General features: G+C 39.4%; 1 protein-coding gene across 8 annotated transcripts in view; it reads right to left on the bottom strand.

Annotated features, from left to right (window-relative positions):
• The window catches only part of plekha6 (pleckstrin homology domain containing, family A member 6), a 70,110-nt gene that overhangs the window by 17,293 nt on the left and 39,539 nt on the right, over window positions 1-13,278 (bottom strand). For 5 of the 8 annotated variants that reach the window (XM_017433427.3, XM_037975136.1, XM_037975139.1 and 2 more), the window contains 8 exons: window positions 8,433-8,617; window positions 7,491-8,033; window positions 5,828-6,263; window positions 5,517-5,603; window positions 4,836-4,889; window positions 3,420-3,491; window positions 2,235-2,315; window positions 299-448 (listed from right to left, as the gene is read on the bottom strand). In XM_017433427.3, coding sequence (XP_017288916.1) covers window positions 299-448; window positions 2,235-2,315; window positions 3,420-3,491; window positions 4,836-4,889; window positions 5,517-5,603; window positions 5,828-6,263; window positions 7,491-8,033; window positions 8,433-8,617 — 1,608 coding nt within the window. The remainder of the gene's footprint in view (window positions 1-298; window positions 449-2,234; window positions 2,316-3,419; window positions 3,492-4,835; window positions 4,890-5,516; window positions 5,604-5,827; window positions 6,264-7,490; window positions 8,034-8,432; window positions 8,618-13,278) is intronic. The other 3 variants (XM_037975137.1, XM_017433433.3, XM_037975138.1) reach the window with 2 other exon arrangements.

Raw genomic sequence — 13,278 nt, 5'->3', positions numbered from 1 at the left:
TGATGTTAACAGGAAGTGACGTCACGTGTCTTCTTCCTGAGTTATTTGGGGTTATTTTGTATTCCACGCTACACAAACCCACAAAGAAGAGACTAGACCGCAGAAACGGTGGCGAATCACTTTAGAAACAGTAAATATTGGGTTAAAGTTGCGGGAAAGTTGCAGTGTTTTGGGCAAAGTTGCGATTTTGCGGAGTTTGCTTGATTTTGCGTTAATAGTTGTGAACGCAACATCACAAAATCCTGGAGGGTCTAATTAGGTGACATTACAAAGAGTCCTGATGGGATAGCAGTCTTACACTCGAGGCCTGGGAGAGCTCTCCTCTGATGTTAATGAGCTGGTTCTGCTGACTTTCCTTCCTTAACTGCAGTTTGTCCATGATTAAAGGCTGGCTGTGATAAATCTCCATTTCCTGATGAATCGCCACCAGCTCATCTTCAAGGCTGTCCTGGGAACAGTCACCATCAAAACAACACAAGAGGAGTTTTAAACATGTTGTCTTTTTTTGTCTAAAACTTAAACAACAGATCAAAATGTGTTTCAAATGAATTTATTATAAAACTGAGCTGCTGTTAGATAGCTAGCTGTAAATATACAATACAGTATATAAACACACACAACCTGGAATTTAATTGGATTTTTAATTGATTAATAGCTTTAATTCTCAAAAAAACTACTTCAGAATATGGAAGTTAAATGGGGACAACTTGTTTTAAAAACTTGTTTAAATGTAAAACTGAAAAGTGGTGGTGCATATGTATTCAGCCCTTTTCTTTTAAAACCTCAACCATTCCCTTCTGAAACCACATAATTAAATAAAACCCACCTGTAATGTGGGCAAGAGACATCATGAAGACCAAGGAACTCTGCACACAGCTCAGAGACAAAGCTGTGGAGAAGTACAGATCAAGGTTGGGATAGAAAAAATATCCTAAACCCTGACCGTCTCACAGAGCTCCATTCAATCTATTAATAGCAAATATAAAGATGATGCCACTACAGCAAAGCTGCCAAGAAACCAACCCTGACAAAACTCATGCAGTAATCAGAGAATCATGCAGGATGGAGCTGGGCAGGGATGGGAAGATCTGTCCACAGGACCACTTTAAACTGCACAGAGCTGGACTTCAAGGAGAAGCCCCTGCTCAAAGAAAGAAAACTGGACAGTCTGGAGTTACTTCCCCAAACTTATGGAAGAAGGTGCTGTGGTCAGATGAGACCAAACTAATCAAGGACAACGCCATGGCTTCATGCTGCAGAACTGTTTTTCATCCGAAGGACTGGGAAACTGGTCAGAGTTAAAGGAAAGATGGATGGAGCAAAATACAAAGAAATATTTGACATAAACTTGTGTGAGTCTTCCAGAGATTTGAGACTTGGACAGAGGTCCACCTTCCAGCTGGATTATGACCCTAAACACTTTGTTGAAGCAACACTCCACTGGTTTAAGGAGAACCAGTTAAATGTCCTGGAATGGTCCAGTCAAAGCCCTGACCTGAATCCAACAGAGAACCTCTGGTTTGATTTAAAGCTTGTTGGACACAAGCAGCACCATCCAACCTGAAGGAGCTGCAGCAGTTTGGTCAGGAAGAACCGACAAAAAGTCCAGGTTAGATGGACCAAGATCCTGGAGACGGACCTGAAGAGATTTACTGCTGGAACTGCTGCTCTCAGCAGTGTGTTCTCCACATTACTGAATTCTGAATACATATGAACACACCGTTTTCAGTTATGTTTTAGAATAATTGAAAACATTTTTTTTCTCAATTCAACTTCAACAATATGTAGTATTTTTTGTAGAATTATTGTTTTTAATCAAATAAAAAAACAATTAAACTCCAGGTTGCAAGGAAACAAAATAGAAAGAATAACAGGAGGAATGAATATGTTTAGGAGACACTGCATTTCCAGTATGTACAGTGTACTCATTCCTCTTTGAATGTGTGTGTGCTGTGGATATTTTAGTGACAGTTACTTATGATGATCTCTAAATGAAATGACTTGTACATGTTCAGTCTGAGGGAATCTGCAGGTAATGGAGACCACTCAAGCAGTTCAGTAAATCTTATCTGGTAACTTCTGAGAAACTTTATGGGTTTACCAACTCAATTATAACTGCCTTGGTTATGATGAAAATTCATTGAACACATTTCATAGTTTAATGTAGAAAAGGCACAAATGTGATCATCTTCCAAACACAGAATAGGTATGAACCCTGATGAGAAACGATGTACCTTCTCTATCCTCAGTCTGTGGATGACGGCCTCGTGTTCTTTCAACATCCGACTGAGCTCACACAGTCGGCCCAAAAGTTTCTGTCACAGAAAAACGTGGCTTTACAAGCAGAAACTAAAACATGAAACCAGAGTACAGGGACAGTGCGCCCACAGACCAGAGGTGTGTGAACACCAGAGCAGCAAAGAGCTGAACCGTAAATCTGCTGCTGTGACATCGTCCTCCGCTCACAGAGGCACTGCTGACGGTCAACAAGTTCATGGAAGGTGTGTGAGTTACTGAGAGCCAAGTCTTACTGCCACATTCAGCTTTTTCCATGAAGGCAGAATATTAAACAGCTCTTCTATCATCTCCCATCTGTGAATGTTGAAGAAGAATTCACACCTTTGTTTTCCCATTTTGTTTTGCGTACATTTTTTATTTGAAATGAACTACTACTGCATACTCCTGTGCTATTTTAGCCATTTATATGTCAAAGTTTCCAACTCATTTAGGAGATTGGTGCTATGACTTTTGATTTTTGTAAGTTCAAGGCTTTCCAGAATGTTTAACTTTGTCTACAAGTAATAAGATGTCTTCAGTTCCTTCCAAACCATGGATCTTTTTGAAATCTGCTTCAGCAAACATGCTTTGTTTTTGTCTTCTTATGCTACTTTTTAAATTCTAGGTAACCTTTTCCTACTATTAGGTTTAAGCTACTGTTATTCTAATTTTAGTTTTTCAGCTAGCTTTTTGATACTTTTTATCAAGCTAGTGTCTGTTAGTAAAATGTCTCATGACCCACTGGATGGATTTCAGGATATCATGATAAGATAAACACATACAACTTGATTAACCTTTAGAGTAAACCACAGCCAAATGACCTTCAAAACCATGTCAAATGGCTATAGTTTCGTCAGTTTTATAGACACTGAGCTAACAGTAGCTAAGAGACATTCACAACACACACTCCAAGTGATGCTCATTGGACAAGATGGTCTGCTGTCCACCACAAATATGAACAAAGCTGAGGTCTGCAGTGATCCTTGATTATCACTGCTTCTCAGACCAGTCAGACCGCACACACAAGGGAGCTGGCCCTGTCAGCAAATATCAAAGAAAAAGCCTCTGATTCAGCAGTGTTCACGTCCCTCTGGCCTTACATGGAATTTAAGAGTGAAATAAGTTTAAATATCAAGTCTCACGGTGGTTTCAATCTCATTGAGTTTCAGTGTGGGGTGTAACTCTCTGCTGTAGACATCGTGGAAAGGTGGAATCTGTAAAACAAAGAGTGGACAAGTCATGAAATTGAGAAACATTCATATAAATTGTGCAGATACGAGGCTAATGGATGGACAGGACTATTTCAGGATATGAATGTTTTTGTTGTGTTTTTAAGTTTTGTCTCAGGAGTGCAACAAGATGTAGAACACATCAGAAATATCAAGTCCTGGGAAGCAGTAATAATCTCTACTCAGAGGAGCTGAGGGTCTGAGCTGAACTATAAGTCTTTAACAGTTTACAGACATACTGAAGAGCCTGACCATACAGAGCCCCGAAGGTTACTCTACAGCCCCAACTACAGCCCCAAAGTTGTCATGTTGTACAAAATGTATATAAAAACTAAATGCAATGATCTGCAAATCTAGTAAACTCATATTTTATTCATAATGGAACATAGTTCTATCATTTTATTTATTACAAGGACTGCAAATCAGTAACATTTCTGTCAAAATGCCATAGTTAGCCAGAAGGCTGTTTCACCTGCAGCCCCCAGTAAACATATCAAATGTTTAAAATAAGAAATTACACCAGTTCTAGGAAAAAAGGCAGCCTTGAATTTTGAACCCATCTCAAAAACGTTGGGACAGGGGAAACAAAAGGTTGTAACAGACTGTAAGTGACATGAATAAGACAGGTTGAAGAGCATTTTGTAATTACCAACAGGTCAGTAGGAAGACTGGGTATAAAGAGCCTTTTAGAGAGCCTTCAGTTTATTAAAACATCAAAACATTTCATGAATCTGGATAAATCTCAAAGGACGAGGCTGAAAGTCAGTATCGGATGGTCTCCGGGCCCTCAGGGGCCACTGCATTAAAACAGGTCTGATTCTGTTCTGGACATCCCTGCATGAACTCAGGGACACTTCAACAAATCTGTAAACACAGTTCACTGAGCCGTCCACTAATGCTGCTTAAAGAGACATTCATACTGGAGTCATAAGAAGAGGAAATAAAACCATGGACACCTGGCTTCTTAGGTTGGAAATACAGACCCCTGACTGTGTAGAGACACTCATAGAAACAGTTTATTTGAATAAATAATATAAATGTAGTCCTGAAGAAGTGAAAACAAGAGGGAGATGTAACAGTGCATCAAACCTGTGCCTAATATTAATCCAGTACTTTAATGAATGCCTTTTAGTTTCCAGAAAGATTTTATTTCTGCTTTTTTATTTCAACATTGAGCTGAACTTTGGAAGATTCAGCTCAGTCTTCTACCACAAGATGACTAAACACGATTCAATATCAGACAGGATGAGTGGACTAAAGAAAAGTGCAAAGGGCAGCAAAGTTGGGAACAAATGTCAAAGATTTTTACAGACATAGAAACAGCCATACCTGTTGGTCCAGGTAGTCCAGGTTACGCTGGAGCTGAAGGTCTAATATGTCCTCCTGAGCCAAGCAGCAGGAAAAACAAAGGAAATCACACAAACTGGAACAGCACACACACTGAATCTGTCTAATGTAGGTCCAGTTTAGTTGTTAATATGTTAATGTGTTAAAGCACAAAAGCCTGAGAGAATGTAAACTGAAGCAAACATGTGGATGGTTTTATACATCTGTCTTTATTTACAGATTGCTGTTTGAAGGCCCTGTGATGTGCAGAGGATGGAGAGGATGGAGAGGATGGAGTATTTCCTGAACAACATAATCTGCATCATCCTGACACACAGCAGCTCTGCAAAAATCTAGTTTAACATCTGTTCCTCAGTTCAAAATAACAGCAGCTGACCCATTAACTAAAATCTAATCAGGAATACCAATTAGGGTGTCCATATTTCTAATACTTGCAGGAAATTTGTCTTCAACTTGGAAAAAAACACTTTGAGTTTTGGCATTGTGAGTATGTGCTTTAGCTGCTGTACAAACAGACAAGTAAAGTGCACTGCCTGTTAAAAAGGAAAGAAATGAAGCAACACACACACAAAGAACCTGTCAGGGGTTAGTAGAACAGAGTGGAGGTTCCAAAGATTAGAAGATGTCTGAAGCGTGTGCATGTATGCGTACATGTACACGTACCGTGGGGATGTGGATGGAGGGGGATACGGGGTAGCTGTGGTGGTATAAGCCTCGACTTAATGACCTCCGTTCACCAGGGTACATGTACTAAAAACAGATAGGTTAGAGGTGTTAGGAAGTAAGAAGAAATGAATGCTGGAAGAGTTGGTTAAAATGAAAAGTACTTTTAGTATATTCTTCTTTTTGTTTTGCTTTTCATTGTTAAAATGTTGTTTTTTAACTCATTTCTAAAATTAGGTTTAAAAACCCTCAGTCTATGCAATTATTAAAGTGGTTTAAATCAAATGTTTGTGTCTTTAGCCTTGTCTTACCTTTGGTGAGCTGATGGACTGTCTTAGACCGTATGAAAAAGGATCAGCATAGATCATGTCCTCTCTCGTCCTCCCTGGGAACCGATCAAAGTACATGGATGGAGACCGAGCAGGTGAGGGAAAACTGGGTGGGATGGGGGAGTAAGGTCCCCCTGACGACAAGGAGGGTGACCTTGGTACAGATCTGGAGCGAGGCTGGATGGACAAGCGTCTCATGGATGGTTCCATTCCTCCATAATGCTGTGGTCCGTCTCTCAGAGAGCGGCGCTCCAGAGTCCAGCGTCGGTCGTACCCCATCATCGGTGAAACGGAGCTCATGCTGTCCGGTCTCACCCCTGCTGGGTACAGAGGGTACTTGTCTGCATACTGGGAGCCAAGAGAGTGTCTGTAGTTCTCAACTGAGACCCCTCTACTGACCGGGTAGTAATGAGACAGGCTGTGAGGACAGGACAAGTCAGAGACAACACCAAGTGAATGGTTTGCCAAGGGTAGAATTACATTAACCTCCTAAGACACAAACTCTTGCATGGCATGCAGTTTTAATTTCTCGTTGCTATTTGGGCTGAATGGGAGCTGATGTGCATCAAGGAATGCTAATTAAAATGGGATGTCCACATATGTCCACAGATCCCAGGAGGTTAAAGCTAATCTACTGACTTTTACACATTGTGTTGTATGTGCCGTATACATGAAGTTACAGACATAAATAAACTTGAATTTCTTTACTTCATGTAAAGATTCAGCTACTTTTAATTAAACTTAATGGAATTACCAAGTCCTGGATGATAACCTCATCATGTTCCTCTAAACAGTGCTGGGTCTTCATATAAATTATTAATGCCATTATGGCAATGGACTCAAATTCAACTTTCAAACAATTATAACAAACGACTGTATCGGTGGGGTCCAACCTGAAGATGTAGAGAATCCCCTCTAACTGGTGAATAGTAATAAATACTGTTCTGCCAATAAATCAACACCCCTCCACACTTCTGCTTCCTTTTATCTTCTTGCTTGTTTTCATGTAAAAGCAGTAAAAACTGTTTTTAAAACAGTCTTAAAATAAACACTGATAACATTCTGGCACTGGTCATTTGAGCAGTTTCTGTAGAAAATGCAGAAACTGGCATGTGTGTTTTAGTCTCTCAACAAACTGTTTTGGTTAATATATGGTTGAAACTGATACGTGTTCAGTATATAACTGAAACAGCTGATACACCCTCAGTCGATGCATGGATGATACTGATACATGGTATAACTTCAAGCTTCTGGACTGACCTTTCTACAGCCCTGATCTCAACTCGATTAAACCTTTGTGAACCATGTTTCCATGCCAGGACACCAACCAGTTTAAATGAACTCAACTTAATCTGCCAAGAAGAAGAGTGGTCAAATATCCAAAGTAAATCACAAAAAGGTGTGTAGCCCAGGTGCCACTTTAACAAATACATATTATTAATATACTGTATATTTAAGCCTGCGTGTTTAATTCTAACCCCTGGATTAGAGAAAATCCACAATAAATCCAAATAAAAAAATAAGAATAGAAGTGTATGTTGTACAGTTTTGCCACCGTGGAAAAAGACTGATTCGAATCAGTGGTTAAAAGCTCTGAATTATTTGACCTTCATGACGAGTGGATGAAAACCTCTGACTGATGTACCTGTTGAGGTCCTCCTGAGAGCTCATGCCCCGCCGCTGGTTGACCCACTGCTGCAGCTGGGCCATGGAACTCTTTCTCTGAGCCTTCCTCTCTGGGGTGGTCCTCGGCACAAAGCCCCTCCTCAGCACCACATTCTCCTGCTGCATCTTGGGCTCGTGTGTTGGGCCCACACCCTCCTCCAGGTGTCCCTGGAAGGCATGATGTCCACTCCTGGAGGAGACGGGTTTGCTACTGGTGTTCTGGGTCTTACTGATGGGAGGTTTCCTGTTGCCCCAGTTGTTTGGATGATGGAGACGGACACCATCTTCACCTGCTTTTGCAGCTTCTCCTTGTCTTCTGTCATTCATGTTTCCATCCTGGTCAGTTCCGAGGCTGTAGGGTGGCTCTGTTAGGGGGCTGTCACACTTGTTCATGTTAGGATGGGGGTGCAGGTCATTGTCAGGTTCAGTGTGGGTTTGCATGAGAGAATTCTGTTGGGTTTTAGGGTCAGGTGTCTTTGTCACTGGATGAGGATTCTTGAGATCATCGGTTTCTGGGTTTTTTCTGTAAAAGTGGAGGAAAACCTGAGAGTTAACAGGGAATTCTGATGTTTTAGATTTAAAATGACACCATTATTGATGGAGTGAATACAATCCTTCATAATTATTTAAACATTTCTTCTTAATAAATGTTTTTCTATCATAAGCTGATGAGTACTTAGAGTCACAAACCTGGCATCTAATCTGAAGCTTGATACTTGGACACTTTTCTAAAACAATCATTTACAAAATCGTACAACTAATGACCGAGGTTGTGTCTTTGTGCCGTTATCGATGAATACAAGGAAACACTGAAAACACAGAACCATTTTGGAAATCCCCACTAGATGGTAGCAAAGTGCAACATTTGATCTGTTGTAGAACAAACATGACCTCCACATGTGTGTGAGTGAGCGAACGGTACCTCTGTGTCGTTGGCTGAGCTGTGACTTCTGCAGCCTCACTCATAGTTCTGATCCAGTCCTCCTGTTCCTCATGGCTGTCTGCGCTGAAGTAGTATGTCCTGGTCCCAGAGTGCTTAGCCTGGATGCAAGACACAACAGGAACCTTCAACTCACCCTCCTCACCCTCCTCTTCCTCCAACCACACCTGCGGACAACACACAGATTAAAGGACAGGCTGAGGACAAGAAATGAAGACGTAGAGCAGTTTGTTATTATCATCATGCGTCCTTGTGCAGTTCAGAGGAGAATTAATCTGGAAACATGAGAATTCATGCCAGTTTCACAAAGTCAACAGTTTTAGAGTCCAGACGGTGTAAAACATTTATTGACTATCGCATGGTGGATAAAAGGTGAGCACGTCATCATAGTAAGGTTCAGTACAACTCCAATTATAAAAAGGTTTTGATGCAATGATTAGCAAATTCCTAAACCCATGTTTTATCACAATGAAACATTGTAAACTTATCAAAACTAAGAAGTTGTATCTTTTTTTTTAAAAAAAAAAAAAAGGGTAATAGTGAATTTGATGGCAGCAACACATCTTTAAAAAGTTGTTCCAGTTCCATGTTTCCTCTGTGCAGCATCCCTGACATCAGTCTTCTGACATCAGTGTGTGAACATGGAGGAAGCAGGAGAGCAGCTGCTGGAGGGGATGATGGAGGATTCTAGCTGCTCAACAGTCCTGCCTCCTCTTTGCTGGATTGTATATGATCTTCTAAAACCTTTTTACTGTTTTGCATTCATGATGCCTTTCCAGTGTAAGCTGCCCGATACTATCAGACAGGAAGCACTGATAACAGACTGGATAGTCCTTCTTATTTTTAGTACGGAGGTACGGCATCTGAGGTTTCCAGAAATTAAAAATATATATATTAATTTGCCTGCCCACAGAACAGTTTTCCTCTTTGTCTCAGTCCATTTTAAATGAGCTTTGGTCCAGAGAAGACAGGAGTGTTTCTGGCTTCTTCTTTGCCTGATAGAGCTTTAAGCAGCCTTAGTGGACAGCTCAGTGAGCTGTGTTTACAGACAATGATTTGTTGAAGTGTTCCTGAGGCCATGCAGGGACGTCCAGAACAGAATCAGACTGTTTTTAATGCAGTGGCCCCTGAGGGCCCCAAGATCATGGTTATCAATACTGACTTTCAGTCTTGTCGTTTGAGCTCAGAGATTCCTTCAGATTCTTTAAACCTTTTGATGATATTATTGTACATGCTGGGATATTTAGTCTTCCCAGTTTTCCAGTGAAGAACATTATTCTGAAATTGTTCCACTATTTCAGGTGAAGTTTTTGTCACAGACTGGTGAACCTCTGCCCATCTTTACTTATAAGAGATTCAGCCTCTAAAATGTTTGTTTCTTACCCAGTCCTCTGACTGACCTGCTGTCCATTAACTTCATTAGTTACAAAATGCTCCCCCAGATGTTTCTTATTTGTAACACTTACTTTGACATCTTTTGTTGCCCCTGTTCCAAATTTTTTAGATGTGTTGCTGCCATGAAATTCAAATGAATACAACTTATTTATTTGAACATTTGATATATTTACTATGTTCCATTGTGAATAAAATACAGGTTTATGAGATTTGCAAATCATTTCAATCTGTTTTATTTATATTTTAAACATCCCAACTTTTTCAGAAATGGGATTGATAAGAAACTGTTAGAACAAATGTAAATGAATAAAATGTTTAGACTTGTGTTTATAATAGTCCATGTAATAATTTCAGTTGGTTTTTGTTATAAACATGAAATGTTTGCTGTCTGGCTGTTCTCTTTTAGTCATATCATTGTGTTTCCAAAATAATGCAGCTTTAACTGACAAAAACAATCAATCTTTACTGATATTTAGACACAATCCTTTCATTGACTGCTGATAAAAAATACCAGTGGCATCAAATCCTTCATTTTTAAAAACTCACATGAACTGGAACTCAAAGCATTTCACAGATGAGTTATAAAAAGAGGAATTTAAAAAATATAATAAAACCATAGAGCAAGATGTTGACACGTAAAACCAGTTGGCATGCAGTTCAACACACAACCATACAGTATGCACCAGCGTGCGTGCAGGAGACAGGATAAAGGCTGTACGTACTGTGATGCTGAACCTCTCAGAGCAGCAGAGTGTGTGGGGGGGGGGGGACACAGACAGGTTAAGGTGTGCAGCGTTACAGGTGAAGAAGACAAAGTACAGGGAACAGACTCAGGACTTTATGAACTGAGACAGAACCACCTCCAGAGAGGACGTAGTTAAATCTGGCACAACGCACCGAATGTCTCCTACAGATCCAGCTGAAGATCAAGCGGAGTTTGGTGATGGTGCACATTCACGGGAACAACAAGCAACACAAGCCGCACACTGGCGCCATCATAGTTCCTCCTCCTCACCAAAGATAAATAGGTTTATTGTTTACCTGCACGTTAGACAGGTTTTTGTTTCATCTCCTCTCCTTGACCTTTGACACTTTGTGAGATGTTGATGTTAGTTAACCTTGGTGAATTTTATGGTGTTAGATTAATTATAGGGCCTGTGTTTACTGTGTTTATGTCTTTTATTCTTTATTTTTATTTTACGCCATGCGTAAATGTGTATCATCTATGATAAAAATAGCCACTGAATACACACCATCAACTACCGAAAGTCTACGGCATCATTTGTAACAAATGAGTGAAATCAGCAGTCATGTTTTGTTGCCAATAATTCCATTCGAACATTGATGAGTTCACTTCAGACAATCTCAGATATTTAGTCGGTACAATAATGCCCAGATGTACATAAAGTCAGAGGGAGAAGAATGGAACCAGAGACTCCAGGTCAAAAGAGAAAAGGTAAAGTTCTTCTTCTGAAAAGAAACGACAACTAACAGCTGTGAGGACGAGAGTCAACAGAAATAGTGTCGTTTTGGGGAGGAGAGCGTTAAAACAAAGGTTGGGGCTAATATAATTTACAACTAAGCTGTGCCAAGATATTTCAAACTCTAACAAGAAAGTTTCTGAAACTGATTGCCAACTTTAGTTGTAAAAAAGGCCAACAATATTTGCTGAGTTTACATTAACCTTCAAAGAATCCTTAATGAGGTAGAAATTGTTAGAAGCTTACAAATTCAATTCATAAACACTATAAAATCAGGCATTTTCACAGCTATTACTGCTTTAGGTTTTATGTGAAAATGACATGAAAAATAGTTACTAAAATAGAACATTAACATATCAGCATGTTTACATTTCAGGACAAAGGAAATGACCAAATGCTTATGGAGAGGTAAAAATATTTTGTGTATACTACTTCTGATAAAATGTAACTGTGTAAAATAACAAGTACACCACTTTCAAAGGAATAAAACATATATTTGGATTCCAGTAAATTGAGTTAACATAAAAATTGTTGAGTAAGTATGTTTGTCTGAAAAACTTCCCTTTGGGTTTTTTTCTTTCCTCCCTAGCAACTTGATGTGAATATGTTTAAAATGGTTAACTTTGTAGTGGATTTCAGAGAAAGAGCACACTTTCTGGATGTTTGTTCCCTGTCCTAATAATATCATTCTGCTCCAGGAATCATATTCACATATTGCTGAAACATGGACAAGAGAACTGCTACAATTACTTTTACCTATTGTAGTACCAAATATAAATATTAATTTCCATGTTTTTATAGGTCAATGCTGCAAGGAAACCAAAGAGTCTCATGTGGTTCCAGAGCCACAGTCTACTGGTATCACCTATTTGCAACAAGTTAATTAACCATCACAAGCTGACCTGTGACAGAAGGCTAAAGAGCAGAGAAAGACAAAGTGATGAGTGGTTTAAGTAAATTACAGATTTAGCTCCAAATGGAAATTGTAGAGGAAAATATTTCTAGAGCCCCCATGGAAACTGGAGCAATGTGCTAGTGGCTACTTCCGCAGCACCACTGAAGTCTCTATAGGACCTGTCAGAAACAAAAGGCCCAACATTCACGTTGTCTTACACTGGTGTTTAGATGTTATGGAGCAGAAGAAGAGCACAGAATGTGGTGCTGAGCTCAGAAGCCAGGGTCAGTCTACTTGTTCTGTTAGATATGATATGTCTGTAATAAGGATGGTACGAGGAGAGCCTTGTTTATTCCACATTGAAGAAAGACAAATAACTAGAACAACACTTCTTACAGTGTGTTCATTATCTTTTTGAATAACCTGTATTAAATTTTATACAAACAGCCTTATTTGCATCTCTGCTCTGAAGCATTAGAGTGTTTGTTAACAAACTTAGCCTTACTACAGCAGAAAGGGAAGAGAACCTGCAGAAGAAAACTGGAGACAGTTTGAAAGTTTCAGCGACCTGATAGTTGGAGTTCTTGTTTATTTGTTCAGGATTATATTAATTCACTGATTGAGTCATTGATCCGGGCTTGGTGGGAGCAGTGTTATAATAATCTAAAAAATGTTATTTTTAGGGCAATATTAACAATAACATGTAACTTTTCAATAAAACAGCTTTATATCTGTTATGTTTTTTTAAGTTCAGTGTATGTTTCAATGAGATATAGGAACTAAAATTTGCTTTTACCAGAACTGTATCAATATTAAAATAATAATGTAGAAGTCATATTTGAAATGCGATGTCAGAAATCCCTCAGTTAAATCTTCTGATCATAAACTTTGCTCTTTTAGACTGCAAGAAGTTTTCAAAAACAGGTTCAAAAGAAGTTCACACAAAGGTCAATTTACAACCAAACACAAGAAGTAATATCAGAATACCTGAGCAGATAACAGCTTAACCCTGCAAGAAGAAAAACACCTGCATGGTGTGTGTGTGTGTGTGTGTGTG

The sequence above is a fragment of the Kryptolebias marmoratus genome, linkage group LG4 (genome assembly GCF_001649575.2).
Source record: "Kryptolebias marmoratus isolate JLee-2015 linkage group LG4, ASM164957v2, whole genome shotgun sequence".
Lineage (NCBI taxonomy): Eukaryota > Metazoa > Chordata > Actinopteri > Cyprinodontiformes > Rivulidae > Kryptolebias > Kryptolebias marmoratus.
Note: the sequence above shows the minus strand (reverse complement) of the source record. Positions and strands in the feature narration are given on the sequence as shown.